The 25496-nt window shown below is 57.0% G+C and overlaps 1 protein-coding gene across 1 annotated transcript; it reads right to left on the reverse strand.

Moving 5' to 3' along the window:
* Nucleotides 1-364: 364 nt before the first annotated feature.
* On the reverse strand, nucleotides 365-25086 carry TRIM29 (tripartite motif containing 29). Its single transcript, XM_037840105.1, has 9 exons — nucleotides 24283-25086; nucleotides 15894-15989; nucleotides 14864-15097; nucleotides 13512-13710; nucleotides 10997-11098; nucleotides 8578-8670; nucleotides 6311-6406; nucleotides 3286-3362; nucleotides 365-495 (listed from the first exon to the last, which is right to left on the reverse strand). The coding sequence occupies exons 1-9, from the start codon at nucleotides 25084-25086 to the stop codon at nucleotides 433-435; spliced, it is 1764 nt and encodes a 587-aa protein (XP_037696033.1). The 3' UTR covers nucleotides 365-432.
* Nucleotides 25087-25496: the final 410 nt, after the last annotated feature.

Here is a 25496-nt window from a genome sequence, read left to right on the forward strand (position 1 = left end):
GGAAGCTGGGTGGCCAGGCTATCACGGTGGAAGGGGCCTTGGAGAGAGATGGTCAATCAGCCTGGAGACAGCAGGGGACTGGTGGGGGACAGGCAGCTACCACGTGGGTGCCTGCTGCTAGCCCCAGCAGCGGGTGGTTTGGAGAGAGAAGCCCACCTGTCTCCCACCCCTGCAATGGTTTGGCTCCTGAATATGGGGAAGATAGTGATAATCAGAGGTCACCTCACAGCAAAGGGGCTTAAATGGAGTGTGGCTCATGGGGGAGGAAGGGGCAGCCAGGGTGCTCTGAGAGGGCTGGGAGAGAGCTGGGGAGGGCGGGGAGGGCTGAGCCCCCACCCCACCCCTGTTAGAACAGTAGCTTAGAAGGCAACAGCAGCAGGGTCAGCCAGGGAAGGCAGGGGTGGCGGGGCCTTGTTCCCTCTTCTCTGGAACTCATGGGGCCTCACTGGACCCAATCCCGTTGCCTTTGTTGACGTAGAACGGCCGGTAGTGAGGCTGTGGGGAAAACAAGAGTGATTAGGAGGGCCAAAGGCAGCCGAGCCCACCAGCCAGATCCATCTGCCCTATCCTCCCCCCAGGAACCAGCAGTGGTTGGAACCCCAATCACTTGAGGTGCCTATGGCCTGACCTGCAAGATTTGTGTCCCCCAGGATCAGGAATTGGTCTCTGTTACCAGAATCTCTGGGTTCAAATCCTAATTGGTGTTCATTCCCAGCAATCGGTTGGTGAGTTTGACCCGTCAGTCCTCTCGAACTCTCTCTCCCCAGCCCAGAAAGGCCCCTTCAGCACTGCCATAGCTACCAGGTATCTAGTGCTTTCTGCTATGTAGAATTATATGGCACTGTTCTAAGAGTTTTATATGTATGGATTCCTTTAATTTTCACAGCCACCCAATAAAGTAGATTACTGCTATCGTAACTGTTTTATTGTTGAGCAAACCAGGGAGGTTAAGTAACCTGCCCAAGGTCGCCCAGCTGGTAAGTGGAGGAGCTGGGATTCCAGCCCCAGCAGTCTGGCTCCAGGATGAATCCACTCCACCCCCATCTCCAACCCAACCCCCAACCCCATGTCTCTGCATCACTTCTGGAGTCTCAAGGCCTTCCGGTGACGGATGGAGGGCAGCAGCAGGGGGGTGGGGGGGGGGAGGGAGGGTGGAGTGGAATTGAGGCAAAGTCCAAGCCAGAAGCAAACCCAGGGCTTTCTCCCTTCCACACTTTCTTTCTCTGCGACCTCACTGGTCTTCACCTAGAGAACGTCTGCCAGGACAGAGCCCAGTGACAGCTTTCCCAGCCAGCTCTGTGTATTGCATCTTGCATGGAATCACAAAATGAGTGCTCCCCTCTCCTCCCAGTAACTTCATCAGGGCCCTGAGAAACTGGCTCTCAGGCTGAAATGGAGAGCCCACATGCACCCTCAGCCCCGAGACGGTCTCAGGAAGTGGCTCTGTCCCTGAGCTGGGTCCCAGAGCCTAAGCCCACCCCGAGCCCCGCTGAACCCAGTACAAGAGGCACCACTGCCATCCCCGAGGTCACAGCCCCTGCCCTTGCCCCTGGCTGCCTGTGAACAGGCATCCGCCGCTCAGCTCCTTGCCTACCTAAGCCTGCTCCTAGAGCAGGACCCGGGCTTGTGGAATGTTGGGGATGAGAGTCCTTAGCTCACACCTGCTTTAAATCAAGGAAGAAACTGAGGCTCAGAGAGGGAAAAGGACTCAGTGGCAGAGCAGGGCCTGAAACTAGGGCTTCTGACCCCCAGGTCCCACCCTGGACCCCAAAACAATTGATAGGGAAAGCTAATAGACCTGGAAGTAGCTGAAGCCTTTCCTTCAGGAAAGCTGGGTCAATAATACAGATTGTGGGTCAGAGAATGGTGCCATCTTCTTAACAGCCTAGAGTGCCGCGGGGGCAGGAACAGAGCCCCATGGCCTCAGGGCAGGGTCCTTCCCTTCCCCCTACCCCCTCCTTGGGTCAGGGTCATTGCACGCGGGAGCTGGAAGGGCTATGAAATCATCCAGGCCCTCCAAATCATGTTATAGATGGGGAAACTGAGGCATGAAGGAAGAATGACCTGTACTAGCTCACATAGCAAGTTGGCGAGAAGGCTGGGACCAGAACCCAGGTATCCTGACTCCCAGTCCAGTGCTTTCTGCACGCCAGCACCTGCCTCTGTTCTCCCAGTGCTGGGTGCTGGCTGAGGATGCCCTGCTAAGGGTCTCAAGGTCACAGTGAGCCCTCTCTGCTGGGACCCAGGCTCCAGAAGGGTGAGAAAGTTATGTGGTTCAGGGAGGGGAAGAACCAAGTCCAGGAACAGAAACATTTTTTTCTCCCCATATCTGCTTTTTGCAGTCCTGCTGTTCCTGTGCCCCTGGGCCCAGCTCCAAATTATACACATGATCACTTAGTTCCCATCACCAGCAAATTAAAGATTCTCTCCAATTAACAGGCCCAGCCACTATTTGTGGCCGAGAGCAAATCACCTCCCCACGCTCTGACTTCCAAATGCGAACACGGCAGGGAGCAGGGGACTCTGACTCCCTCCCCTGCACAGCCCCTGCTGCCACCCACACCCCAGGGCAGCTGGCCAACTCCTCTGGCAGGGTCTGGCATGGGCCTTCTGGAGAGAAGCATCTGGGGAAAATCAAGGCACATGAAGGGGCAGTCCCTGATCCCTAAGATCTCAGGCAGGGTCAGGCCCACCAGACCCAAAGGGTATTAGGAGCCAGCTCATCTCAGCTCTCAACACTGACATTATAAAAATGGAAGTGTCCCAAAGGGGGTCCCACAGCCAGTAGGGGGACCCCAAGGCCTCCTTTCCCTACCTGTGTTGCTCTTTTCATCTCCCTGACTTAGGAACAGTAGATATCGGATTCTAAATATCTCTAAACTTGACTGTCCATCCTCTTCCTTGTCCAGGCGAGCACCTCAAAGCCTGTCAGGAGCCTTCCTGCTGGACTGAACATTTTACAGTCCCAGAGCTGGCAGGGACCAAGCCATCCTTCGACAAGCCTAGGCTCTCAACCACCAGTTGCCAAACAAAAGCCTGGGCTGCCCACTTTACAGATTAGAAGAGTGAGGCCCCAAAAGTGTGTGCTCACCCAGGCCCCTGACTATTAGCCCTGGGTTTGTACTCGCCTTTGCTGTGAGGCCACAACCATGGCCCAGAGAAGTCCCCATCATCCCATAGGCCCTGGGAAAGGGATGGCTGGTTGTCCTGGGGGAGGCCCCGTCAGGGTCCAGGTTTCTGGACGCATGTGGGCCGGGCAGCCTCCACGGGTGGCCCCTCACTCACCAGCAAATTCTGCTTGCCGGATTTCCAAGTTTGCGGCTGGGCCTTGGGGCTCTGGCTCCGCATGAGGGAGGGAAAGCCTGGAGAGACAAGTGGCTCTGATCAGAGGGAACAGGGGTTGGAGGGTCAGGGACCTTCTCCAAAGTGACCTCCAAGCTTCATCCAGCTCCTTTCCAAATGCAGCTGCCCCTCCAGGGCCATGCAGCCACTGGCCGAAGAGAGGAAGCACCCAGGGAGACAGGAGGAGGAGCAGGCATGGAGGCTGGGCCAGGCCGCAGGGGAGCGTCGCCCAAACCCGGGTCAGGATGGCACTGGCTCTGCAGGGATTTCCACTTGCTCACCCCAAGCCCCACACCCCTGACTCCTCCCCCACCCGGAGCCCAGGAAAGCTACTGCAGGAGCGCGACCTGCCGGGCCTTCCCACCAGGGGGCGCTCATTCTCCCTGAACGCCCCTGTGCTGGGAGGACAGATGTGCCTGTTTGCTAAGCCCACCGGTGCCAAGCACCATGCCAGGGGCTTTGCTTTGCATGCTTCTTCTTGGTTAGGCCTCCCCCATTTTTGTGAGCTCCGCAGTCTGCCCAGAGTTGTCCAGTTAGTCAGCGACAGCCAGGATTTGAACCCAGGTTTTGCCTGACTCCAAAATCCAATTCCATGTTAGTTCTGGCAAGCTCTGCTGCCTCTCCCCTCTGATTCACCAGAGAGGGGCAATAAACTGGCAGCAGCCGGTGGGTGGGTGGGGGGAGCCAGCAAGCCCAAGAGGCCCCTCTGGGCATTGGTACAAAGGTGCTGGTGCAGGGCAGGACTGCCTATGCCCCTTGCCCCTCTCCCCTCACCACCAAGCCAGGGGGATTTCTAAGGAGCTCTGGCCCCAAGGCAGAGCTCAGCAGGGCTTGTAAGGGTGAAAAGCACCTGCAGTGTCAGCCACCAGGCCGAAGAGGCAGGGAGAAGGGCATGGGACAAGACATGGGTGACCTGGATACTGAGGAGCTCAAAAATTCAGCTGGGTCTGTTCTTGGCTGGGGTGGCCAGGACAGCCCAGGAGGCAGACCCCTGCCCTCCAAGGTCAAGCAGGTCATCCTAAGCAAAGATGAGCCCCTCGGGCCCAGAGACCACCTGCAGCCCAGCTGGAATGCCAGCAAGGTGGGAGGGGGCAGGAGGACTGAGAAGAGAGCCCAGGGCTTTCCCCACATCTGGGGGTGGGGGCAGCCTTGGAGAGAGAAAGTTCCATGGGTTCTGAGTGGGAGCTGGGGGGAGGCTCTCAGTTCCAGGAAGAGAATCCCGTGCCACCCATGAGAGAGGAGGGGATGGCAGAGGAAGTTGAGTGAGGTCCAGAAGACCAAGCTGGGCGGCGAGCAGAGGTCCAGGGGAAGGGGGAGCCGGGTGGAGTAGGAGGCAGGTGGGGGCATGCATCCTCTTCCAGGGAGCTCTGGGGAGGAGGGACCAGGACCCCCTAGAAGTGGCAGAGAGCCCCCACTGTGGGAAAGGAAAGGGGAGGTATGGAAAACAGGCAGGTACCAGGGTTATTTTTAAACCGCCCACTGCCATCCAATGGTTTGGAAAACTCTGCAGGGGCCTGTCCCAAGGTGGTGAACTGATAGGGGGCTTTCCCAGGGCCTGCTGGGAGAGAGAGACGCATTAGCAGAACGGCATTGTCCTGGGAGGGGCCGAAGAGGGTCACAGAAGGCGGGACAGGGAGGGAGGGACAGGCCTCATTCTGGGGCGCTGTTCCTCGTGCAGCCTCTGGGGCTGGCTGGAGCCCAGTCCACGCTCTGGACCTCCGGGGCTGCAGGGAAGGGATGCAGTGGGGTTGGACATTGCCGGATGGGGTTCTCCTGACACAGGGTGGGCCCTGCTTGGAGCTCCCTCTCCTGAGGCCACTGCCAGCCCTTCTGCTGAACTGAGCTGCCTGCACATGAGCTTGGGCAGGACTCTGCTGGCCTTAGACAGAGGAGTGCCTGCAGGCGGACGGGGAAGGCATTTGGAAGCACAAAAGCCCTGAGCACACGTGAGGGCGGCCATTTGCCGCTGTGACCTTTGGTCCAGGCTTGACCACAGAGAAAGGAAGCATCTGCCATAAACCAGAGAGGACCCACCTGGGGATCCATCAAGACCCTCCAGCCCGAAGGGCTTCTTCTTTACCATGCTGGAAGGGATAGCTGGGTGGTAAAGCCACCTTCAAAGGCCACCGCTTGTGTGCCCTGCACAGTCCTCTCCTTCTCCCTGACCCCACCCAACTGGCCCATCATTTCTTCCAGGACAGAAATTCTAGGTGCCTGAAGAGAGATGGGGGCTCCCCCACAGCCCACACCCCCTAGAGCTATCCGCCTGGAACCTTTCGAGATAGATGCAATGTCTGACCCTCACTGTAAGCTGGGGTCTGGCTCAGGCCTGCTCCTCAGGATGACCCCAACCCCAAAGAGGCATGGACCCCACAGCCTTGTCAAGCAGCTCCGGGGGCAGGTCAGGTAGGGGTGGACAGGGTGTGAAAAAGGAGAATCAGACTTAGGGGGCCCGAGAGGTGCTCAAGCCGAGCCTTTCCCATGGCAGCTTCCGCGGGATGCTGGCTCTGCGGGACATGGACGGGCACGACCTGCCCACAGGATGCTAGAGCCAACCAGGGCTGGGATCCCTGGGCCAGGCCAGGGTCAGGAGGCTCTCTGCAGGAGGCAGACTCCCGTCCTGGGATCTCGAGGTTGAGGGTAGAGAGGGTGCAGTGTCTTCCCCAGTCCTGACCCCTGAGGCCTGTTACCCTAAAGCATCTCTACGGAGCAGTGGAAGGTGAGACAAGCCTTGACAAATGCTGATCTGTCAGCCCCACCCAGCCCCTGCCCTTATGTTTCAGCAAAGGTGAGGGAGGTGCAGAAAGCCGTGGCCAGGATCCAGCTTCCCAGCTCTGAGGCCTGAGCTCTCTCCTACAGGTGAGAAGCTGGGAAGTGAGGGAACCAAGGCAGGGCCTGGGAGTGATGGGGAGGGAGGTAGTGGGTGAGCTGTGGGAGGGCAAGGGTGAGGGGCTGTGGAGGGTCTCACCTTTCAGGGAGAAGGAGGAGCTGCCTTGGACTGCAGGCAGGTCGTCGGAGCTCTGGATGGAGGACGAGTACTCCCAGACCCTGGAGGTGTAATTACCTAGCAGGGCAGAGGAAGGGGCTCAGACCTCAGCAGCTGGCTTGCAGGGTGTGTCATTTCCGTGACTTCCTCTCCAGCCCCCTCCTAAGTCAGTCCCAAGCCAGGATACTGCTCTTCCCTGGCCCCCTAACTGGGCTTCCACGCACACACCCCATCCCCAGTCATGCCTCCCTCCAATCCTTCTAACCATCTAAACTATCTTTCTAAAAATATAAAGTCTCACCATGTCCCTGCCCTCCCACTGTCCTCAGACTATGTCCTTAGCATGGTTGCAAAGTCTTTCATGAACCCCACCCCACCCCTGGCCCCTGTTCTCTTACTTTCTGGCTACCCCCACCCCCACCCCCATCGCTCAGCATTCCTTGGGGCTAAGCTCCTCTCTCCTTAGACACAGCAGATTCTGTCTTGCACCCCAGGCCCTTTGCACAGCCGGGTCCTCTGCTAGGGTACTCCACCTTCTCCCCCACCCTCAGCAAACTCTTTCATTGGGTCTTCAGGTATCACTTTACTGCCTCAGTCCGGGCCCCACATCGCCCTGTCCTGTCCTTTCCCCTCTAGGTGGTAACTGAGTGTCTAACTGTCTGTCTTCCCTACTGGGCAGCGGGCTCCCTGGGGACAGGAATATGCTTGTGTGGCCCAACATCACAGCCTCTTCCTGGCCCAGAGCCTGGTTCCTAAAGGTGCTTGTTGTATGGTTGATGAGTGAATGAATGAATGAATGAATGAGTGAGTGAATGAACGAATGAATAAATACAAATATATCCTAAAAATTGGGGACGGGGCAGCTGGTATAATGCCTGAAATTCTGTGTGCCAAGTGGAGTTTGCTAATAAATGTCCATTTGTGAGTGTGGCCCGGCAGGCAGTGGGGGCTGTGGGACGGGCTGCGGCAGCACCAGGAGGGCCTTAGAGGAGGGCTCCAGAGCCCCCTGCAGATGATGGAGCCATGTGCACTCCCTTCTCCAGCCCCTCCCTTTCAGTGGACAGGGGTCTGTTCCCAGCATCAGAAGCCCACCCATCCCCATACAAGTACCCTGCCCAGCAGCACCCAGCCAGCCAGGCCATCCTCTCCTACAGCCGCCAGCCTGCAGCTCAGCAGTCAGCGATGGCTGGGGCCAGCTGCCTGCCCTGCTGCAAACCCCCTCCCTCAGGGATCTCCAGAAGTTTCTGCGGCAAGGTCCTCAATGAGTATGCCCACCAAGGCTCCAAGAGGCCTGTGCCTTGCCCTTTCATTCACTCATTCATTCATTCACTCATTCTCTCAGCACATTTCCTGAGCTTCCCTTGCTTCTGGCCCTGAGGTTGCAGCAACCAGCAGGACAGTTTCTACCCTGGTGGGGCTCACTGTCTATTGTGTGCAGAGAAGGGGATGGTGGGTGCAGGGGATGGCGGACGCCACCGCTGAGAATCCAGTCCTGGACAGGGCGCCTGGGCATTGCTCCTGTTTCTCCGGGTCCCCGAGGAGCTTGTCCTCACTGAACAGTCCTCTTGCTCCCTTCGTGGCCCTCCCACCACCCAGCTGGGGCGGGACTCTGGTGCTGTGCGTGGCTGCCATTGTCAGCCAGCCTCTCCCTCTCTGCATGCTTGCCATGCCCATGGCCCTGGCCCGGGCACCCCGGTCCTCTCAGAGTGTTGGGCAACTCTCCCTGGGGCAGCCATGTCCCCACCTCCCTTTCACCTCTTCTGGGTCTTCAGGTTGCATGGCTCCTTCCTGTGTCGCTTGGCAACCACACCTCCTGCATACCAGGGATGGCCCCATTGCATACCACAGCATCCTTTCCATTAGCTACACTAATTTGTCTTAGCCACCACACAACCTTCCAACACAGAAGTAAACAAACCAGCAAAGATCCTCTGCAGGTCCTGGGGCCCTGACCTTGCTGGGGGAAGCCCCACACCTGACCCCGGGGTGGCTCCTCACCCCACGTCCTCTGACCCATCCTTTAGGGATAAGAGGAGCACAGGGAACTTCCAGAGATCCTAAGGCTCCCAGGCTGTGTTGCCTCCAGCCTAATGATGTCACAAACTCACACTCACAAACACATTCACTTGAAGCACGGGGGGGCCCCCTCCCCATCCCAGTTCACACTGGGGACCCCGGCCCCCTGCCCTGTGGCCCTGACATGGTTGTCCACCCCCTCCACCCACTCTTGAGCGGAGTCACCCACCTACCTTTGGTGCCATAGAGATTGTTGAAATTCTTCTGATTGGTCTCCTTGGAGAGGCGGCCAGGAGACGAAGGTTGGAATGATGTCCGGGCCCCACCTGCGGGGCAGGTAAGGAGGCCCAGCGTTGCAGGGAGGTGGGCCCGTCTCCATTTGTGGCCTGTGCAAGACCCTCACCCCAAACGGCCCCCAGCTCCCTGTCACAGGGCCTGAACACCATTGTTAAGAGAGGGCCTTTGAAGCTAGGATAAGGCGATCATTTATCATCCGAATCAGGATGCTTTCAAGAGCAAAAGTGTTACTACTATTCATGCAGAGACTGACAAGGGGAACCCTGGACCACTCTGGATTAACAGACACACGGGATCACACAGGTAGGGGGCTGCTGGGGTCCTCAGGAGGCTGGGAATCCCACCCGCTCCCTCCTGAGCCGGGATCCTTGGCGGAGGCAGCCTGCCGCTCACTGGGAAAGCCCACGAGTGGATGAGAACTGGGGGACCGTGAGGAAGGAGAGGCCATGGCAGCCGTGGGGACACTGATGCATCTGGAGGGGGCTTCAGCCGGTGCCCACAGACATCTCCCAGGTGACCTTCCCTCCCCATGAGGGCGGAGAGTGGAGCAACACTCCATTTTACACATAAGGAAACGAGCACCCCAGGGGCTTCGGGGCCCCTCCCCTGCCCCTCAGACCACACTAACTGCCTCCCCACCCCCACCCCCCGCCTTGGCACCAGCAGGTCCCCTCCCCCCAGTACCCTCCGCCCACCACAGCCCTGTCCTCTTTGCTGAGCACACTGTCCCTCTTTCAGGGGCCTCAAAACAATCCTGTCATGGGAAGCCTCCCTGCCTGATCCGGAGGACCCCAAGCTGCCCCAACTCGGGACCCAGTGGCCCTTTAGTGGCCCTTTAATCTCCCTGGTGACTCTTCCCAGCCTTTCCCTTGCCCCTGCCCCGAGCCTGGGAGCTCCCAGAGGGCAAGTTTCCTCCTCCCTCTTGTCCCTGGAACAGGGCTTGGCCCATGGAGCTTGGGGCACAGACACCAGACGAACCTGTTTCTTCCACCTACAGATGCCAGGGACTGACTCCCGGGGCAGTGCTGGGGGTGGCCTAGCCTTGGAGTCCAACCTCCGCCCCTCTCAGATGGGGATACTGAGGCCCGAGGGAGGGAGTGGCTGGCCCAAGGCCACCCACGCCCTGGACTGTCAGAGTCACGCCCCGCCGGGTCCTGGGCTCTCCCCAGCTCCCCCCAGCCCCGATGCTGTTCTGCTTCCCTCCCGCGGCCTGCAGTGGAGCTCACACAGGCTCTGCCGTCTTCTAGAGAGCAGGAGCCAGTCACTGGACTCCGAGCCCCATCAGGGTCATGTCCTTGAAGTAAGGGGAAGAAGAAGAAAGGACCAGGCCAGAGAGAGGCAGGGAGCCTTCAGAGGAGGGCGATGCTGGTGCTTATTAGTGTAGATGGTCCCCAAGGGGCAGAGCCCCAGCAGGAGTGTGAGAGAGGAGGGCCCCGGGCGCCCAGCTGCCTGCCCAGACCTCCACAAGCAGCCCAGGTGTTGTTTTCCAGTGGGGTGGGGTGGCAGGAGGTTCTTCTCCGCTGAGCTCATCTCGCCAAATCCCCCAAGCCCCTCCCACTGTGTGTGTGTGTGCATGCGTGTGTGACGTGTGCACGCATGGGGATGTGCACACGTAGGGTATGTGAATTGCCACTCTACTCCCCACTTTCCAGCCCCAGTACCTTCCCCTTCCCCCCCCCCGCCATGCCACTTCCCCATATCTCCCACTCCTCTCCTGCACCCCCATCCCCACCTTTTCTTGGCACCCCCACCCTTACATAAAGGGCATTATTGTGGTTTGTTGATGGCTCCAAGGAATGTGACTGGCTACCACCACGCAAGAAATGATGGGCACCGGTCTACTCCCACCCAAGACATCCCCAGGGCCTGTGAGGGAGGGATGAGGGGCCTCGCTGTGGGGCCCAGCCCCAGCGCAGGGACAGAAGGGCAAGCAGACACTGAAGTCAGCTGTCCTCATGCCCGCCCTTGAGGAACAGAATAGTCTGGAGGATACAGCCCTCCCCGAGGGCTCGACCCTGCAAAAGCCCAGCTCTAGTGAGCAGATGGAAGCTGACAAGACAGGCAGCTCGACACCCTCTTGAAGGCCAGAGAAGACAGAGTGTGTGGGTGGGGTGGGGGGCTGCCTGGTCCCAGGGGAGGGATCCCTGAGGAGCAGGTGACTGGGCAGTTTCTCATCTGAACAGTCTGCGAGTGAAAGCAGATGTTAGTCATTATACCAGGACAGCGGGTGCAGGCCGGGGCTTCCCCAGGCGAGCCAGGACGGACGGCCACCCCACCTGGCTGCGGGTCACTCTGGGACCATGAGGCTCTTCGGAGCAGCAGGGACGCCAGGCCCAGGCCAGGAGGGCCCCTTACCCTTGGGCGTGAGGTACATGGAGTATCTCTTCATGGTGTCCGGCGCATTCCACTCAGACCCCAAGTTGTTTGTGTAGTTGCTCATGTAGCGGTGGTCACTGCCTGCAAGGGAGGGCCTGGGTCATCAGGGGGCACAGGTGGGGAAGCGCTGTGCACTGGGGGCACCCCCGTGCTTGGCCAAGGCAGCCCACAGCCGCCTCGGTCCCGCCCTCAGGGGCTGTAACACTCAGCCCGACATCCGCCTTGCTCCCGTGCTCTGGGGGGCCGGCGGAGGGTCTGCAATAAGCCGGTCCCCTCTGTCAGCCTGACCCCTTGGCAGCTGGCAAGGCACCATAGATGTCCCTGTCCTTCTTTATTTGATCTGTACCTCAGCGCTGGGGCAGGAAGACGATCCACATAGGGCAGATAAGGAAACTGAGGCTCAGGAGTGAGTGAAGCAACTTGCCCAGTGTCATGTGGTTGGGTTTGAGCCTGGGTCCCCCACTTCCTGGCTTGGCCACAGCCACGGCATCTAAGCCCAGGTGGCAGAACAGGGTCCCGGCTTTGGCCTCCATGGCCAAGGGCCCCCACCAGCCAAGCTGAGCAGGCAGAGGGGAGGGGCCTGGTGCTGGGCCACTGACCCTCCCTTCCCGGCATCCCCCACACCCCTCAGCAGGCTCCAAAACCCAAACAAATCTGTGGCTTCATACTTGAAAACCCCCTGCTGGCCCTCCACCCCGTTCCTTTCTCTGGCTGCTCCCCACCTTCTCCTTTCCCTCTGTCCTTCCCTCTCCCTGAATGACTCAGACCCTTAGCTTTCAAATTAATCACCTGTGCCCTGCAGGGGGCCTGGTACACAGTAGGCGCTCAATGAGCAAACAAAAGTCTCCCTCTCCTCCCCAGCCTGGGGTGAAAGTGGTGTGATGCTTCTTAGCCCCTGGGCCTGTGAGGGTGGGAATGAGTCCCTGCACGGCAGGCAGGCATCAGGGAGGAGGGCAATGTCATTCCAAGGCCTGACCCACCAGCTGCCCAGCCCAGCCCCCCATAGCCAGACACACTCCCAGCAGTAATGCAGCGGTGACAAAGCTCTGCAGAGGAGCCTCCCCCAGCGGCCCCAGGCATCACCAGTGCCAACCTACTCCTGGCCATAGCTCAGGGTTGCAGAGCCACACCTGCACAGAGGCCATGGCCAGCACAGCCATGACCTGGAATCGGGGCCATGGGAGGCTCACAGGCCAGCTGGCCCCAGGCAGGGCCCAAAGCCCACCTGAGAGCTTTCCCCTGTGTGTCTCCCCAGGGACAATGATCACACACACTCCCTGACCCCCCCCACCCCCCCCATCAGATGAGAAGGCATGGGGGGCAAATACAGAGGGCCAAACCCAGCTCTATGCCCAGCTTAGCTGTGTGACCTCAGATAAGAGACTTCTCCAAGCCTCTGCCTTCTCATCTGTGAAATAAAACAGAACCTACAGCCTTCATCTGGGAAAATAAGATGGTGTAAGAGAAGAGCTCAGCACATGCCCAGTGGGCAGGGGGCACTCCATCAACCTCAGCCATTGCCATCACCATTGTCGCTGTTGTCATTACAAGGAGGACTGCAGGCCCAAGGCGCCCGCTGGAGCCAAATTACTGTCTTTCCAAAATGCTTTCTCAGCCCTCAGGTGCTTGAATGGGGAAGCACATGTCACAGGGATGCTGTGACATTCACCATCACCAGGACAAATGGGTGGTGATGAACCCCTATCATCCTCCTCCCACAAAAATCATGTGCTCCACCTGGAGGCCAAAGGCAGGGCTCACCTCCTCTGGGGTGGTTGTGGTTGGAAGTCACTGCTTCAGCTGCATGCTCAAGAACTGTCAGAGAACCAGAGAGCAGAGGCCCCGTGCTGGCCGGGGCCACTGGGCAGGGTCTTGGAGAAAGTGCTCGTGTTCCAGGCCCTGAAGGGACTGGGTTGTGGCTTTTGGAATAAGACTTAATGGGGCCATTTATCGGGTTAAGAGGCTTTCTATGAACTGATTCAGTTGATCGCTGCCGAGGACAGCATGACTCAGAATAGAAGCTGACCTCAAGGGAGCTGGTGAGTCACCAAGGCAATGCTGGGTCCTACCATCCCCAGCCCCACCCATCAGAGAACTTGCTCAGAGGCAAGTACCTCTAGAGCATGGATGCTAAAGACCCCAAAACTGCCAGTAGCATCCATACAGTTTGTGGACTGGGCCTAACAATCAGATACAGATCTATAAAACCAGCCCCTGAGTTGGATGGATGACCCACAGAGAGGAGGTCCTTGTACACCAGTGACCAGGATGCACCCTGCTCCGGAGGCTCCTTATAAAATCTGCATAACTTTGGCATCAAGTTCAAGGGGAGCAATAATCACTGGATCCACGTCCAAAATGCCCTTAGGTGGAGTGGGTGGCTGGGACCAATGATGGGCCAGCTGGCTGGATGTCAGCCTGCACCAGGAGGGAGGAACTGACCTGGGAGAGACACACTCATGGCCTTGGGGACCACCCATAAGAGGGAACCTACCGTTCTCCATGTGGTTCCTCTCGATGAAGTTACGGCCCAGATCTGCCTTGCACATCTTCTCCACATGACGCATGCACACGTTGAGTAGGTCATCCTTGAAGTTGCCAAGTGACTGTCCCAGGCCCTCTCCCTCCAGCAGGACACGATAGGTGGGGAGGGCCGGCGGGAGGGAGTAATTGCTCATCAATGCACCAAATTCCTACCAAGAAAGGAGGGAAACTGTTAACTTCCTGGGTCTCTGCAAAAGGCTCTCCCAGTCCAACTGGAAGACTCAGCACTGGGAGCCAGAAGAGCTGGGTTCCAGATCTGGTTCTGCTATGAACTAGTCTCACTTTTCCTTATGGTGCATTCATTTCTTCTGTTAAAATAAAACGGTTTGATGAAAATCCATTAGGCACTCTCTAACGTCCCTGATGGCATAAGTATTCATATATGTGATCCTGAGTGCCCATCTCTAAAACTGGATACATCATGCCTACGTCAACAGGGGTTTAGCTGTGAAAACTTTGGAAGTGAAAGCACTGAAAAATGCAAGGAATTACTACTGTGTTGTGAGTCAGTCGTGGTGGTATTTCCACCTTTACATGCCATGCTCAATCCTGCCTCTGCACACCAGCACATCTCACTTCCCTTCCCCTCACTGGAGAATCTCCCCTTCTCAAATCCTAACTGGACTTCAAGAACCCAGTTCAAATTCCACCTGCTCCCTGAAGCTGTCCTAGTTGACTCCAGACTGCTTGCCCTCCTCTGAGCGTCCACAAACATTTATCTCCTGAACCATATGCTTTATCATTTAATTACACACTCCTCTATTTGTTCTCTAATTGCACGTCTTATCTTCCCAGCTGGGTTGCAGCTCCTTGGGGGCAGAAACGATGTCTCATACTTCTCTATTCTCCACAGCACCTAACAGAATGCTGGGCATACAGTAGAACCCAAAACACTCTGGTAGATGGAAGGATGGATGAATGAATAGACAGACAGGCTTGGTCAAAGATAACAAATGTGCAGGATTCACACGCCACTCCCCGAATACCTACAGCAGGCATTGCTAATCAATCACAGAACTCTTTCCTACTGAGCCTGGAGCACTGTTAGAACACATCAATTGAAGTCAGTACCTCGTGATATTTGTGTGCTACCCTTGGAGTAGGTAAAGAAATGGCTTAGGTGAAAAAATTAAATGGATGGATGGAATGGATGAATAAATGGATTGGATGAAGGAATGGAATTATGAATGGGTGGTGTGGATGGATGACAGATGATGGATGGATGGGGGAAAGGACAGATGAGGATTTGGGGAAGTAGATGGGAGGACCAAGGGATTGAACAAGGAAGGAGTTGCTTGTTACCTGCAGAAACAGCACTGAGTCGCTGATGCTGTGCAGCTGCTCTCTGGTCTGCTTGTCCTCTCGCAGCACCTTGGCCCTCTCATCCAGAGCATCCACAATCACCTTCACTTGGTCCACAGCATCCTGCTCCCGCTGTTCCAGTGCAGCCCTCACTTCATCCCTTTGTTTCTCCAGGTCCCGTACCAGGTTCTGGAAGTTCTGCTCCAGGACAGCTTTCTCACTGGTGGTGAAGCTCTGCATCCAGGGGCAGGAGAGAGAGGAAGGACGACTTCAGTGAGAAAAAAACTTCTTAGTGGGGTGTGCATCTTTAGGTTCCAAGACAGGGTTAGGGCATTTCTACTGCCCCAATCTGGCCAATCTGTTTGGTCAAGAATCATCCTTTCATTCAAAGGCATCATTGAGGGATACCATCTACTGTTAGAGATGGCCAATTTTTTATTACAGTTCACCCTTCCTTATCCACTCTGTCTCCTTCCTCTTCCTGATGGATTTACATGAGCCACCGTGGCACCCTTGGGTGACTCCCCATGAGCCAAAAAGATCCCCCATGAGTCAGGGTATGCTCACTGAAACCTCAACGGGAACCAAACCTCAATCAGAAAGTGAGTTGGCTGCTGTGAATGTGCCAGAGTCAAGGGTCAGTGATTTCAGATTGTGGATTGCAATTATCTAAGCCATGGCAGTCATACATCCAGCCACACTGGCACAAGGAATGGTGGCTGGGTAGTCTGGTGGGCAGAGCAGACATTGGAGGACATTGGAGGACACACTGGAGGAGGGTGATCAAGCTGGGGTCTTCACTTGCTGGGATGATATAAAATGAGTCTTTGATGATGGGCAAGGTCCCACTTCGTTGCCTGGCCCAGACTTAGAAGGGGGATTTTGGGGAGTGTCAAGGGGATTGGGAGACCCCAAAAGAAAAAAATGTGGACATGAGACCTCAAACATGAGCCGACACCTGTCTCCTCTGAGGGGCAAGCAGGACAGGTAGGGTGAGGAGGCAGCAGGAGCAAGGGCTGGGCCTGCTCACCTTGATGCGGTCCTTCTCCTTCTGCCACTTCTCAACTTCATCCTCAACCTCCATGATCTTGAGCTGCAGCTGCTCCTTTTGCAGTGACAGCTCCGTCTGCAGGAAAAGAGCCAAGATCAGAGGGAAGTGAGGGGAGAAGAGATGGAAGAGAGCCAGGGACTCAGAGCCTGGACCCACCCAGGGAGGAAACTCTTGGGCAGGGCCCATCACTCCTCCAGCCAGACCTTCACTCAGCAAACACACATACGGGCCTTGGACTGGGCCGGCGTTGTGTCAGCAGCCAGGGATACAGCAATGAGTAAAACACCATCTCTCTGTAACCTCAACCTGCAAGGGACAGACATCCCAACCACATCTTTAAAACAGCTAAACCTCTGCCTGCCTCCTCCACCCAACAAGAGCAGGAGGGAAGATTATTTGTGGGGTTCTGGGGGGAGGGATGAAGCTCCTGCCTCTTTTGCACTTAGCAGAAAAAGGGAACCCAGCCCAGCTCAGCACAAGCCAGCCCAGCCCAGGGAGTGTCTCGTGGCAATAACAGTCTGCAGCGTTTTGATGGCATGACGTGGGGCCAGTATTGCAAGCTGGAGCCTGGGCTGCTGCCGGTGGGGACTCTGTCTGAACAAGCACAACTATAAACCTGTTTATGGGAAAAGGAACACATTCTGCAGTTTGGGCAAGATCGGGACTTTTATTCAGGGCTGCTGAGCAAGGAGAGTGAGGCTGTGAAGGGTGAAAGAGAAAGAGAAGGAGAGAACCTAAGGATCCTGCACAGGGGAAGGTCATGGGCTGCTGGGATCCGGGGTGAGTTGGGAAGAGGCTCTATCAGGAATGGGCTGGGACATGGGCTCTCGTTTGCATGCTTCCCTTCCATGTGGGGAAATACTCTTCTCTGAAAGACAGCTGCAACAGGGGGGAAAGGCCAAGTATGAAGCTAGGGCCAATCCAGTTCAGCCAGGCCAAGCGGCCCCTCCTTTGCTCTGCTGGGCTCCTCTCCAGGGCTCTCCAACCACTTTCCAGCTTGATGATGGGTGGGTAATCTCCCCCTCAACAGGCGTGAGGACCAATACATACAAGGAGGCCCCGGATTGCTCAAGTTCTCCCCACAAACATCTTGGATTTTGAATGCAGAGTCTCTCCCCTTTCTCCAACCATCTACCCAAGGAACTCCGAGAATAGTTAAGACGAGAAACTGCAAACCACTAAGAATGTGAGCTCTATCAGCAAGGAGTCCTGAGGCATGGAACTTCACCACTCATCACACCTGACTGCTCCACCATGCCCAGGGAGCGGACACTAACGGGGCTCCTGCTGCAGATAGCCAAGGAAGCAGAGCTGGTGGTGGATGGAGCTTCCCTGGATTTCTTGGAAATGTAGCCTGGAGGCTGGGGAGCTGGTGGGGAAGGTGGGGAAGGCATGGGGCAGGAGCCTCAGAACTCTCCAGAGAGCCCTGAGTTCATGCCCCTCCCCCTCTACCTACATTCTTGGGCTTTCCAAGAACAAGAATCTAAGGGGTTCTCAAAAAAACATCTGCCTGGTCAGCCACGGGTTGGAAATTCCATTACACCATCACTAGAGATGAAAAAATGGTAGTAAAGGAGAAGGAGATGAGGATGGGGGCTTCGCCTGGTCCCTGGGAAAGGGCAGGGGTGCCAATAGACACCATGGCAGGAGCACGGAGAACAAAGAGTAAGACCCCATGGATGGTGGGAGACTCAACCCTCAGGTTCTCTGGGGATTCAGAGTCTAAGACCCAGGAAACAGAGGTTGGCAGAGCCCGTAGCCCAAAGGCCCCTGATAAGGCTGGATCCAGGAGCTGGAGCTGAGCCACAAGGAAGAGACTGGGAGGCTGGACATTTGGTCTATCCCGGGCAACTTCCCCATCCTGGAGAACTAGCTAAGCCTGATGGTGAAGGGAAAGCTGGGGGCCTCCCACCCACTTGGGCTATGACTTCCTAAGCTGGCTCAGGAATGGAAGAATTGGCCCTTGGCTTTCTCAACCCCACCCAACCATTCCCAGAACAAGGCCCAATGTACAAGAAAGCAGAGAACAAAGTGCCCACCTTCACTCCCACCCCCAGCCCCAGGCCCAAACTGGTAAGGTCCTATTCACATATGGAAGAGGGGCAGCCCTCCATGAACTGAGCAAAGGGGGTCCAGGAGGGAGATCACCCAGAGCCCAAAGGGTTGACACCTGTTACCACCACCTACAAGCCAAGGGGCTTTCAGCAAGTTACTTAATTTGTCTGTGCCTCAGCAGCTTCATCTGTTATGCAGAGATGGGAAGAGGACCACTTCCCAGAGACATCATGGGATGAAGTGGGGTAAGGGAGGTGAAACTCTTAGAAAGCACCCGGCCCAGAGGAAGCAATGACTGAACGTTCAATGGCCACTGTCATCATTTGTGGGGCACCTGCTGGGAACCGGGGCCCTGCTGGAGGTTTTCACTCATGTTCTGCAGTGTGGGGGACAGCCAACATGCGGTAGAAAGCAAGGGGAGAGGGCAGGTATGATCAGGTGAGGTCTCGGTGTTGCCTCTTGGTGAGGGTGGTGAGTGAAACTGTGTTGGGGCTCAAGGACGGTGTGTTCGCTGCCCAAACGGCTGGAAGATACAAGTGAAAAGTGCACAGAGAGGCTGAGAGGGTGAGACATTAGACTGACGATGCAAAATCGAGGCTGAGATGGTAAATCATGGGAGATTGGAGGGTCCTGGGGAAACCAGAATGGAGGGAGAGAGAAGGGATGAGGGTGGGCTCAGCTGGGGGTGGTTAGGGGAGTGGAGGCCTGGAGTGAGCAGAATCGCTGGGGCATGGGGGGTGGGGGCTATGGAGACCTCTAGGGGGGCGGCGCCTGGGTCAGAGGATTCACCAGCCAGGAGGGAGGAAGAGGGTATTACGTGAGGCAGGTGGATTCTAGAACAACAAAGCACTCAGGCCAAGGGCAGACAGGCCAGCCCTGTGGGAGTCCATCCCGTGTAAGGCAGGGAGGGGAGAGGCAGAGGGGCTTATGGAGATGCGGAGGGAAGAGGCAGAGGCGTGGGCCGGTGCCTGGGGAGGGAAGGAGGGAGACGTGGAGGAACTGGAAATCTGTGAGGGCAGGGTCAACAGAGGAGACAAGCTGTCTGCAGCAGTGGGCGGAAGAATGAGTCAGGGTGGAGGAGAGACGAGTCTCTTTCTATCTCTGGGACACTAGGGAAGTCAGCCCACAGGGCCCGGGAGGGAGCCCGGCTCCCAAGGTATGCACCTGAGACTGGACGCACAGGACACAGGGGGATCTCGGAAGGTGCCTGGCCTGGGAACACTGTGCTGCTAGAACAGTCCTTCTCACCTCCGGGAGGAGTCCCCACTTCTGTCAGGAGGGGATGGCTTGTGGTGACTCCTCTGGGGACGTACCCCAGTGTCTGTTTAGCTCTTGGCTATTTTTCCCTGCTGCGGGGCTGCCCAAAGCTGGCAAAGGCAGAAAACAGTATAACATGTGGAAGGTTCCAAGGAGATGAGGCTCTACCACACAAGAAGCAAGAGGGAAACTAGTTGTTATTATTGAGCATCTCCTACGTGCCAGGTAGGTAGCTATCCCCATTTTACAGATGCAAAAACCAAGTCCTAGAATGATTACCTACCTTTCCAACTGAGTACTCACAGCTGGAAAGGGGTGAGGCCAAGATCCTATTGGATCCTATTAAGTGGCCTCTTTACCTCTAGGCTATTCTTGGTATCTTCCAGAAGGTCGTTCCCTTTCGATCCTGCCACCTGAAGCCTGCCCAGCTTCCTCCACCTGGCAGATGCTGCAATTCGGTGATACTGCCTCTTCCCAGTTGCCTCTCCAGCCCTCCCCAGCCCCCCCCTGAGCCCTCAGCTTTCTCTCTGCCTCTCCCCTTCCTCCCTTGGGATCTGAGTGCAGCCCCCGATGTCTGATGGGGCCTTAGCTCCACACCTGACTTCCACCCCTGACTTCCTCCTCCTGACTTCCTCCTCCCCATTCGCCCTGCCCGGGCCTGCCCCTAAATGCTTCCTTTGTTCCCTTCTCCCCCAGGCGTCTGGGTGCCTCTCACTCTCTGAGGCCTAGGTCAGGCCCTGCACGCACGGGCCACCCAGCTTTGAAATCCTTCTGGCCTTGGGTGAGCAGTTTCCCCTGAGAGAAGAGGGAGAAGTGGCAGGGGGCAAGGCCTCGACCTGCCCAGGGCCTTCAGGTGTAGACACCCCTGCACTCACCTGGAGGGGGACGCCTCCCTGCCCCCAGGGAAGGGGAGAAGGAGCCTGGCTCTTCCCCTGGCCTCAATTAACCACAGGGGCTGTTAGCTGTGACATTTGCCAAATGAGCCAGTTAATTGCCAAATTTGTACTCACAGACAAATGATAATTATCTGGATAAGGATCTGAAATGTAGATAGATTTCTCCATTTCCACCCAGATGTCAAACAGCCCAGGATTAGTTAGCCTGCTCTCTCCTCCATTGGGGGTGGCCATTCCTTCAAGTCAAGGTGGGGAGCAGGATGGGGTGGAAAAAACTGCCCCCTGATAGTTTCCAGACCAGTGGTGGGTCCTTGAAGAAGTCACTTTCCCTCCCCTGGCCTCGGTTTCCTCATGGTAGAATTGGATTCGATTTCTGTTTCCCAATGTGGTTGCACAATAGAACCCGCAAGAGAGGCTTTTAAAAAACACAGACCCTGGGTCCTGCCCCCCACTCCTGGATCAGGACTCCCAAGGGCAAGGCCTAGGAATCTGCACCAGATGATTCTGCTGTAGCCGTCTCAGCTTCGGTCTGAGGATGGCTATTTGGGAACCACTAAACACAATGTTCTCAAGGAGAACCTTCCAATCCTACACAAAAGAACTTTTTTGTTTGTTTGTTGTTTTTTTGCTTTTTATTTTTTTTAAGGTTTAAAATGGTGGAGAGGAAACAGTCTGACCCCATCTGAGTCCCAGCTCACCCACTCTAACTTTGGGTGAGTCACTTGGCATCTTCGAGCCTGTTCTTCATCTGTAAAGGGTGAGGCCACACCAACCCCTCCGGACCATTGTCAGGAGTGAGAGGACTTTGCTGTGCACAGGCAGCCCGGTGCTCAGCGAAGACGGGTCTGTCTCCTGCCTGCTGCCTCTTTCCTCCCTGCTTCCTGTCCCTACGCCTCCAAAAAAGAGCACAAGGATTTCGGTTGTTTCTGAATCCTGACTTCTCCTGCCAGGCTTCATCCTCAGCACCCACAGAAGCCATCTCCACCTCTCTGGGGAGAGAGGCCCCCTCCACTGCACCCCAGGCCTTGGACTCTAGCTCCTTTCCCTGGAATCCAGTGGCCACTATCTGCCCACCAAGAGCTTTTCCGCCCAGTCCAGCAAGGACCACAGACTGCCCAAGCCCAGCAGCCTGGCGGCTCAACCTTGGTCAAGGGCTGAGCAACAAGACAGGAAACAAAGCCACCAGGCCTGGTGAGGGAAACGGATTGAGCCAAATAATGGAATCAAGATAGTGGAGCCAAGTCTGTCCCAGGGAAATGGCTCTGACGAGCTGGGCGCTGGCCCCCAGATGCTCAAGGCTGAGTGCTGCTCTGTAAGCCCTCAAGCCAGAGCCCAGTAGCCCCCACGACAAGGCAGGCTGCTGGTGTGCACGGAAGCCAGGCAGGCCACCCAGAGCCTGCAGCCTTCCACCCCAGAGGAGTCTGGACTCCCTGACATCTATAGCAGGTGGGACTTGGAATAGACAGCAGGAAGGGCCATAAGACACAGAAAGGGATAAAGATGAACATTTTAATCTCATCAACCCAACCTAGGCCAGGTGACATCTATGGGACCCCTTGTGGCATGTGGGATAGAATTCTGACCTAGGGCCCCAGAGGAAGGATCGCCATGTCTTCACACCAAGTGTCCTTTCTGACACTGCCTCTGCTCAGAGATGGCAGGTAGAGCCGAGGCCCAGGAGATGAACACCCACATCCTGGGTATTTACGCCTCCTGAAACCAACCTTTGTAGGTGCAAAGTCACCTCACCTGGAGCTTCGCCCGTGGGCCTGTAGAACAGGTCTGGACAGGGCTTCTTGAAAACAGCTGTGGGTGGGCTGGTGTTTGGGTCTGCAAGAGACGTCTCCAAGGGATGCCAGGATTGACATGCTCATTCTCCTTGGTCCATCAACCCACTGGGCCTGCTTGGGGCCAGTGTCGCCCATAAATGACATTCCAGCAGAGCCGCCCACACAGACTGCTCTGCTCTGTCTCAGCCTCCTGGCTGCTCAGCACAACCCCTCCCTGCCTACCCCTGCACCTTACACAGACATACGCACACACACACATGAACACGCAAATACATGAATGCACCATTAAACCCTGAAAGCCCCTGTTCAAACACACATATCCCAAATCCCAAACATTGGAAGAGGACTTTGGGGGCAAATTCCTCAGGCTCTGTGGTCTTGGAGCTGTCCCCTCCTCCCTCTGGGCCTGTGTCCCCATCTGCAAGGGGAAAGAGGAGCTTGGCGAGGCTGCATCTTGCATCTGGGCTAGATTCTGCCCTCGACCATCTGATGTTCACTGGCAGGTGCTTCTGCCTCACTGGGTGGATGCTCCCTGGTCTTGTTTGTGTGTCTGAGCGCTGCCTCCTGACCTACATCGTTATCCTCAAGGGCAATGACCGGGTTGTCCACTCCTACGGCAGCCACAGTTATAGGACATGAACTCGAAGTTCTTGGCGCCTCCAAAGAGAGCTGCCCGAGACCCTCCTGCCCCTCCAGAACAGCCTAACGTCCCTTCCAGTGGCACTCAGGCCCTTCTGAAGGTCTTAAGGGTGACACCCTTGTTTTAGATGAAATTTGGGGTGAAAGCCTACATATAAGACATACAAATAAGAGAGTGCAGAACTGTCAGGAGAGCTTGGAGCCTGGAGCCTCTGCTTGGCACTTCTTTGCCTCCTCCCATCCCTGAGGCCTTGAAGACATTTCTGAGAGTCCTAGGTCTCCAGGGGGGTTAGAAACCACCACCCATCTAACCAACCCTTTGGTTTCATATACGGGGAAACCAAGGCTGAGAGAATGGAAGGGATGTGTCCATAGCCTCACAGCCAGTAAGAGGCAAGAGGCAGGACTGGAACGTGGGCTCCTAACCCCATCGGAGGCTCTGCGATTTTCTGGGTGGCAGTGGCTGGGATGATGGCCCTTTGTTCTGTTTGACTTCCCAAGTGAGCTCCTTAAGGAGGGGTTCCATGGCCCCTGCCTCACCCTGACCCCCAGAATGAAAGTCAAGCCAGACGAGGAAGGAGATGCCTGGGCCAAATGAGGCTTCGGAGAAGGACCTTTGATTATGTTCCCACTTCTAACCTGTCCCTCTCTGTGAGGGGTGTGGGCGAGGGCTGCAGGGAGAGTAATCGACAATCCCCTGGCCAGGAAGCTTAGGCAGGGCGGGGTCCTGTGCTACCCCATTTGAGGGAAGTCAAGTCCCCTGCACAACTGTCAGGAAGGTTCTCCTCGGGGAGGCCACGCCCCATGGGGAGCTGTGGGCGAGAGCAGGCCCAGCATCTCTGGGGCAAGGGACAGAAGTCACAGCTGGGCCCAGAGCCCAGGACACCTTTCCAGGTGCGCCACACTCACAAGCCTCCACACGCCTCTGCTTGTCCCATCTGAGTGCAGCATAACCACGTTTACAGGGCTCATGCAAACACACTGATGTATCACATACAGACCTCAGCAAGCATCACATATGCACATAAACACCCACGTGTCATAAACAGACACACACGAGCTGAAGTAAAGTAAACCTCACACAACATGCAGATTCCAGGTGCTGCCCAACAGGCCCTCCTACAGGCACAGGCTCGTGCACACATAAAGTCCAGCAAAGTCCAGCCGGGGGCAGCATAAAGGAGGACAAGGGGAGTTAAGAGGCTGGGTGGGGGAGCACGTAGCACAACAGCAGCCCTGTTTTGCAAATGCAAACTCCAAAGCCAGCAAAAAAAAAAAAAGCATTTTGATGCCCTATCCCACCCCCCAAAGTTCCCTCCTTCTAGGACCTTCCTTCGCCCATGACTCATTCCCCAAGGGCCAGTCCCACTCCGGCGCGAAGAATTCTCTCTCCCTTAAAACAAAAAAAAAGAACAGCCCCAGCCAGGCCCAGAGCCAGAAGTGAGCGCTGAACGCACTGGCTCTTGTGCTCTGCTCTGCCATGAATTTATCCTCTGACTCTGGTTGCACCCCCAATCTTTACAGAACCTCTGTTTGCTCATCTGGCAAATGCCCGTGTCTCCTGAGGCCTTAGGGAATTGGGGAGCCGCCTCACGGTGCAGAGGGAAGAGAAATGTTTTCTGGAGGAGCCAGGGGCATGGGAGGCATAAACCCCAGGGGAGAAGATCAGGCATGGGAGGGGCACAGGAAGGGAGTAGAGGGCTCCCCCCGTGGGGGGCCCCGGGGAGTTACCTCCTTCTCGGCCTTGGCCTCCTCCACGGTCACGGTGCTGTGGTTCTTGTGCTCCTGGAACATGCACAGGTAGCAGATGCAGGTCTGGTCCGTCTGGCAGAAGAGCTCCATGGTCTTGCCATGCAGCGGGCACTTGCGGGCCTCGAAGTCCCGGATGGGCTCCAGCAGCTGGTGGTCGCGGAAAGCGGCCCCCTCCAGGTGCGGCTTGAGGTGCAGCTCGCAGAAGGAGGCCTGGCACACCAGGCAGGACTTGACGGCCTTCTGCTTGTTGCTGATGCAGGAGTCGCACAGGACCTCGTCGGAGCCGGACTTGGGCCGCAGGAGGAGGCCGGTGTCGGCCCGGGGGTAGCTGTTGCGCCGGGCCTCGCTCGCCTCCACGATGGACACCGTCGGCTTCCGGGGCTCCGAGAAGATGGACTTGCGCGGCTCGCCCTTGTCGGCGAAGGTGATGGGCGGCTTCTTGGCAGCCCCCAGCTGGAGCCCCGCGTAGGGCGATCTCTTGCCTTCCGCGGAGTCCATGCTGAAGTAGCTGGAGCTCTTGTCGTCCACCGACTCCACGAACTGGATGATGGGCCGCCGCCACTCGTTCCCGGAGAACAGGGCGCTCTTGCCCTCCCCCAGCTTCAGGCCGCCGCCCAGGCGCTTGCCCTCGGCAGCCTCCCCACCGTGCCCATTGGGGGCCTTGGCGTCCTTGGCCTCAGCCTTGGCCCCGTTCTCCAGGCTGCCGTTGGGGCCCGGCGGGCTGCGGGCGTCCCTGGCCTCGGGGCTCGTCCCGTTGCTCCTGGAGGCATCGGTGGCTTCCATCGCGGGTGGCTCGGCTGCTCTGTGTCGGGCTCGCTGGAGCTCCGGGGCAGGTGACCTCTCGGGGGTGCGTCTCGGCAGGGAGTGGGGCAGGCGGCCGCGGAGCCGGGGAGGCACCTGGCGGGAGCGGGGAGGAGGGACAGCGGGGAGGGAGGAGCCTCTGGGCAGAGCTTGACACAACGGGCCCGGGGAGAAGGCGGCTCCGCCAGCAGGCAGAGCGCCCCATGACGCAGGGGCCCACGCCCCGCACCTTCAGAGCTAACCTGGTTTTTTAAAGCAGGGTTTTTTCTCCTGCAGTTTAATTATTTTCCACAGCTCAGCAACCTGTTGGGCTGCTTCTCTCTGACACATCGCCAGGGAAGTGGGGGAGCCCCTGTCCCCACTGGTGTCTTCCAAGGCCCAAGGGGCAGAGG

Source organism: Choloepus didactylus, chromosome 6, assembly GCF_015220235.1.
Source record: "Choloepus didactylus isolate mChoDid1 chromosome 6, mChoDid1.pri, whole genome shotgun sequence".
NCBI classification, from domain to species: domain Eukaryota; kingdom Metazoa; phylum Chordata; class Mammalia; order Pilosa; family Megalonychidae; genus Choloepus; species Choloepus didactylus.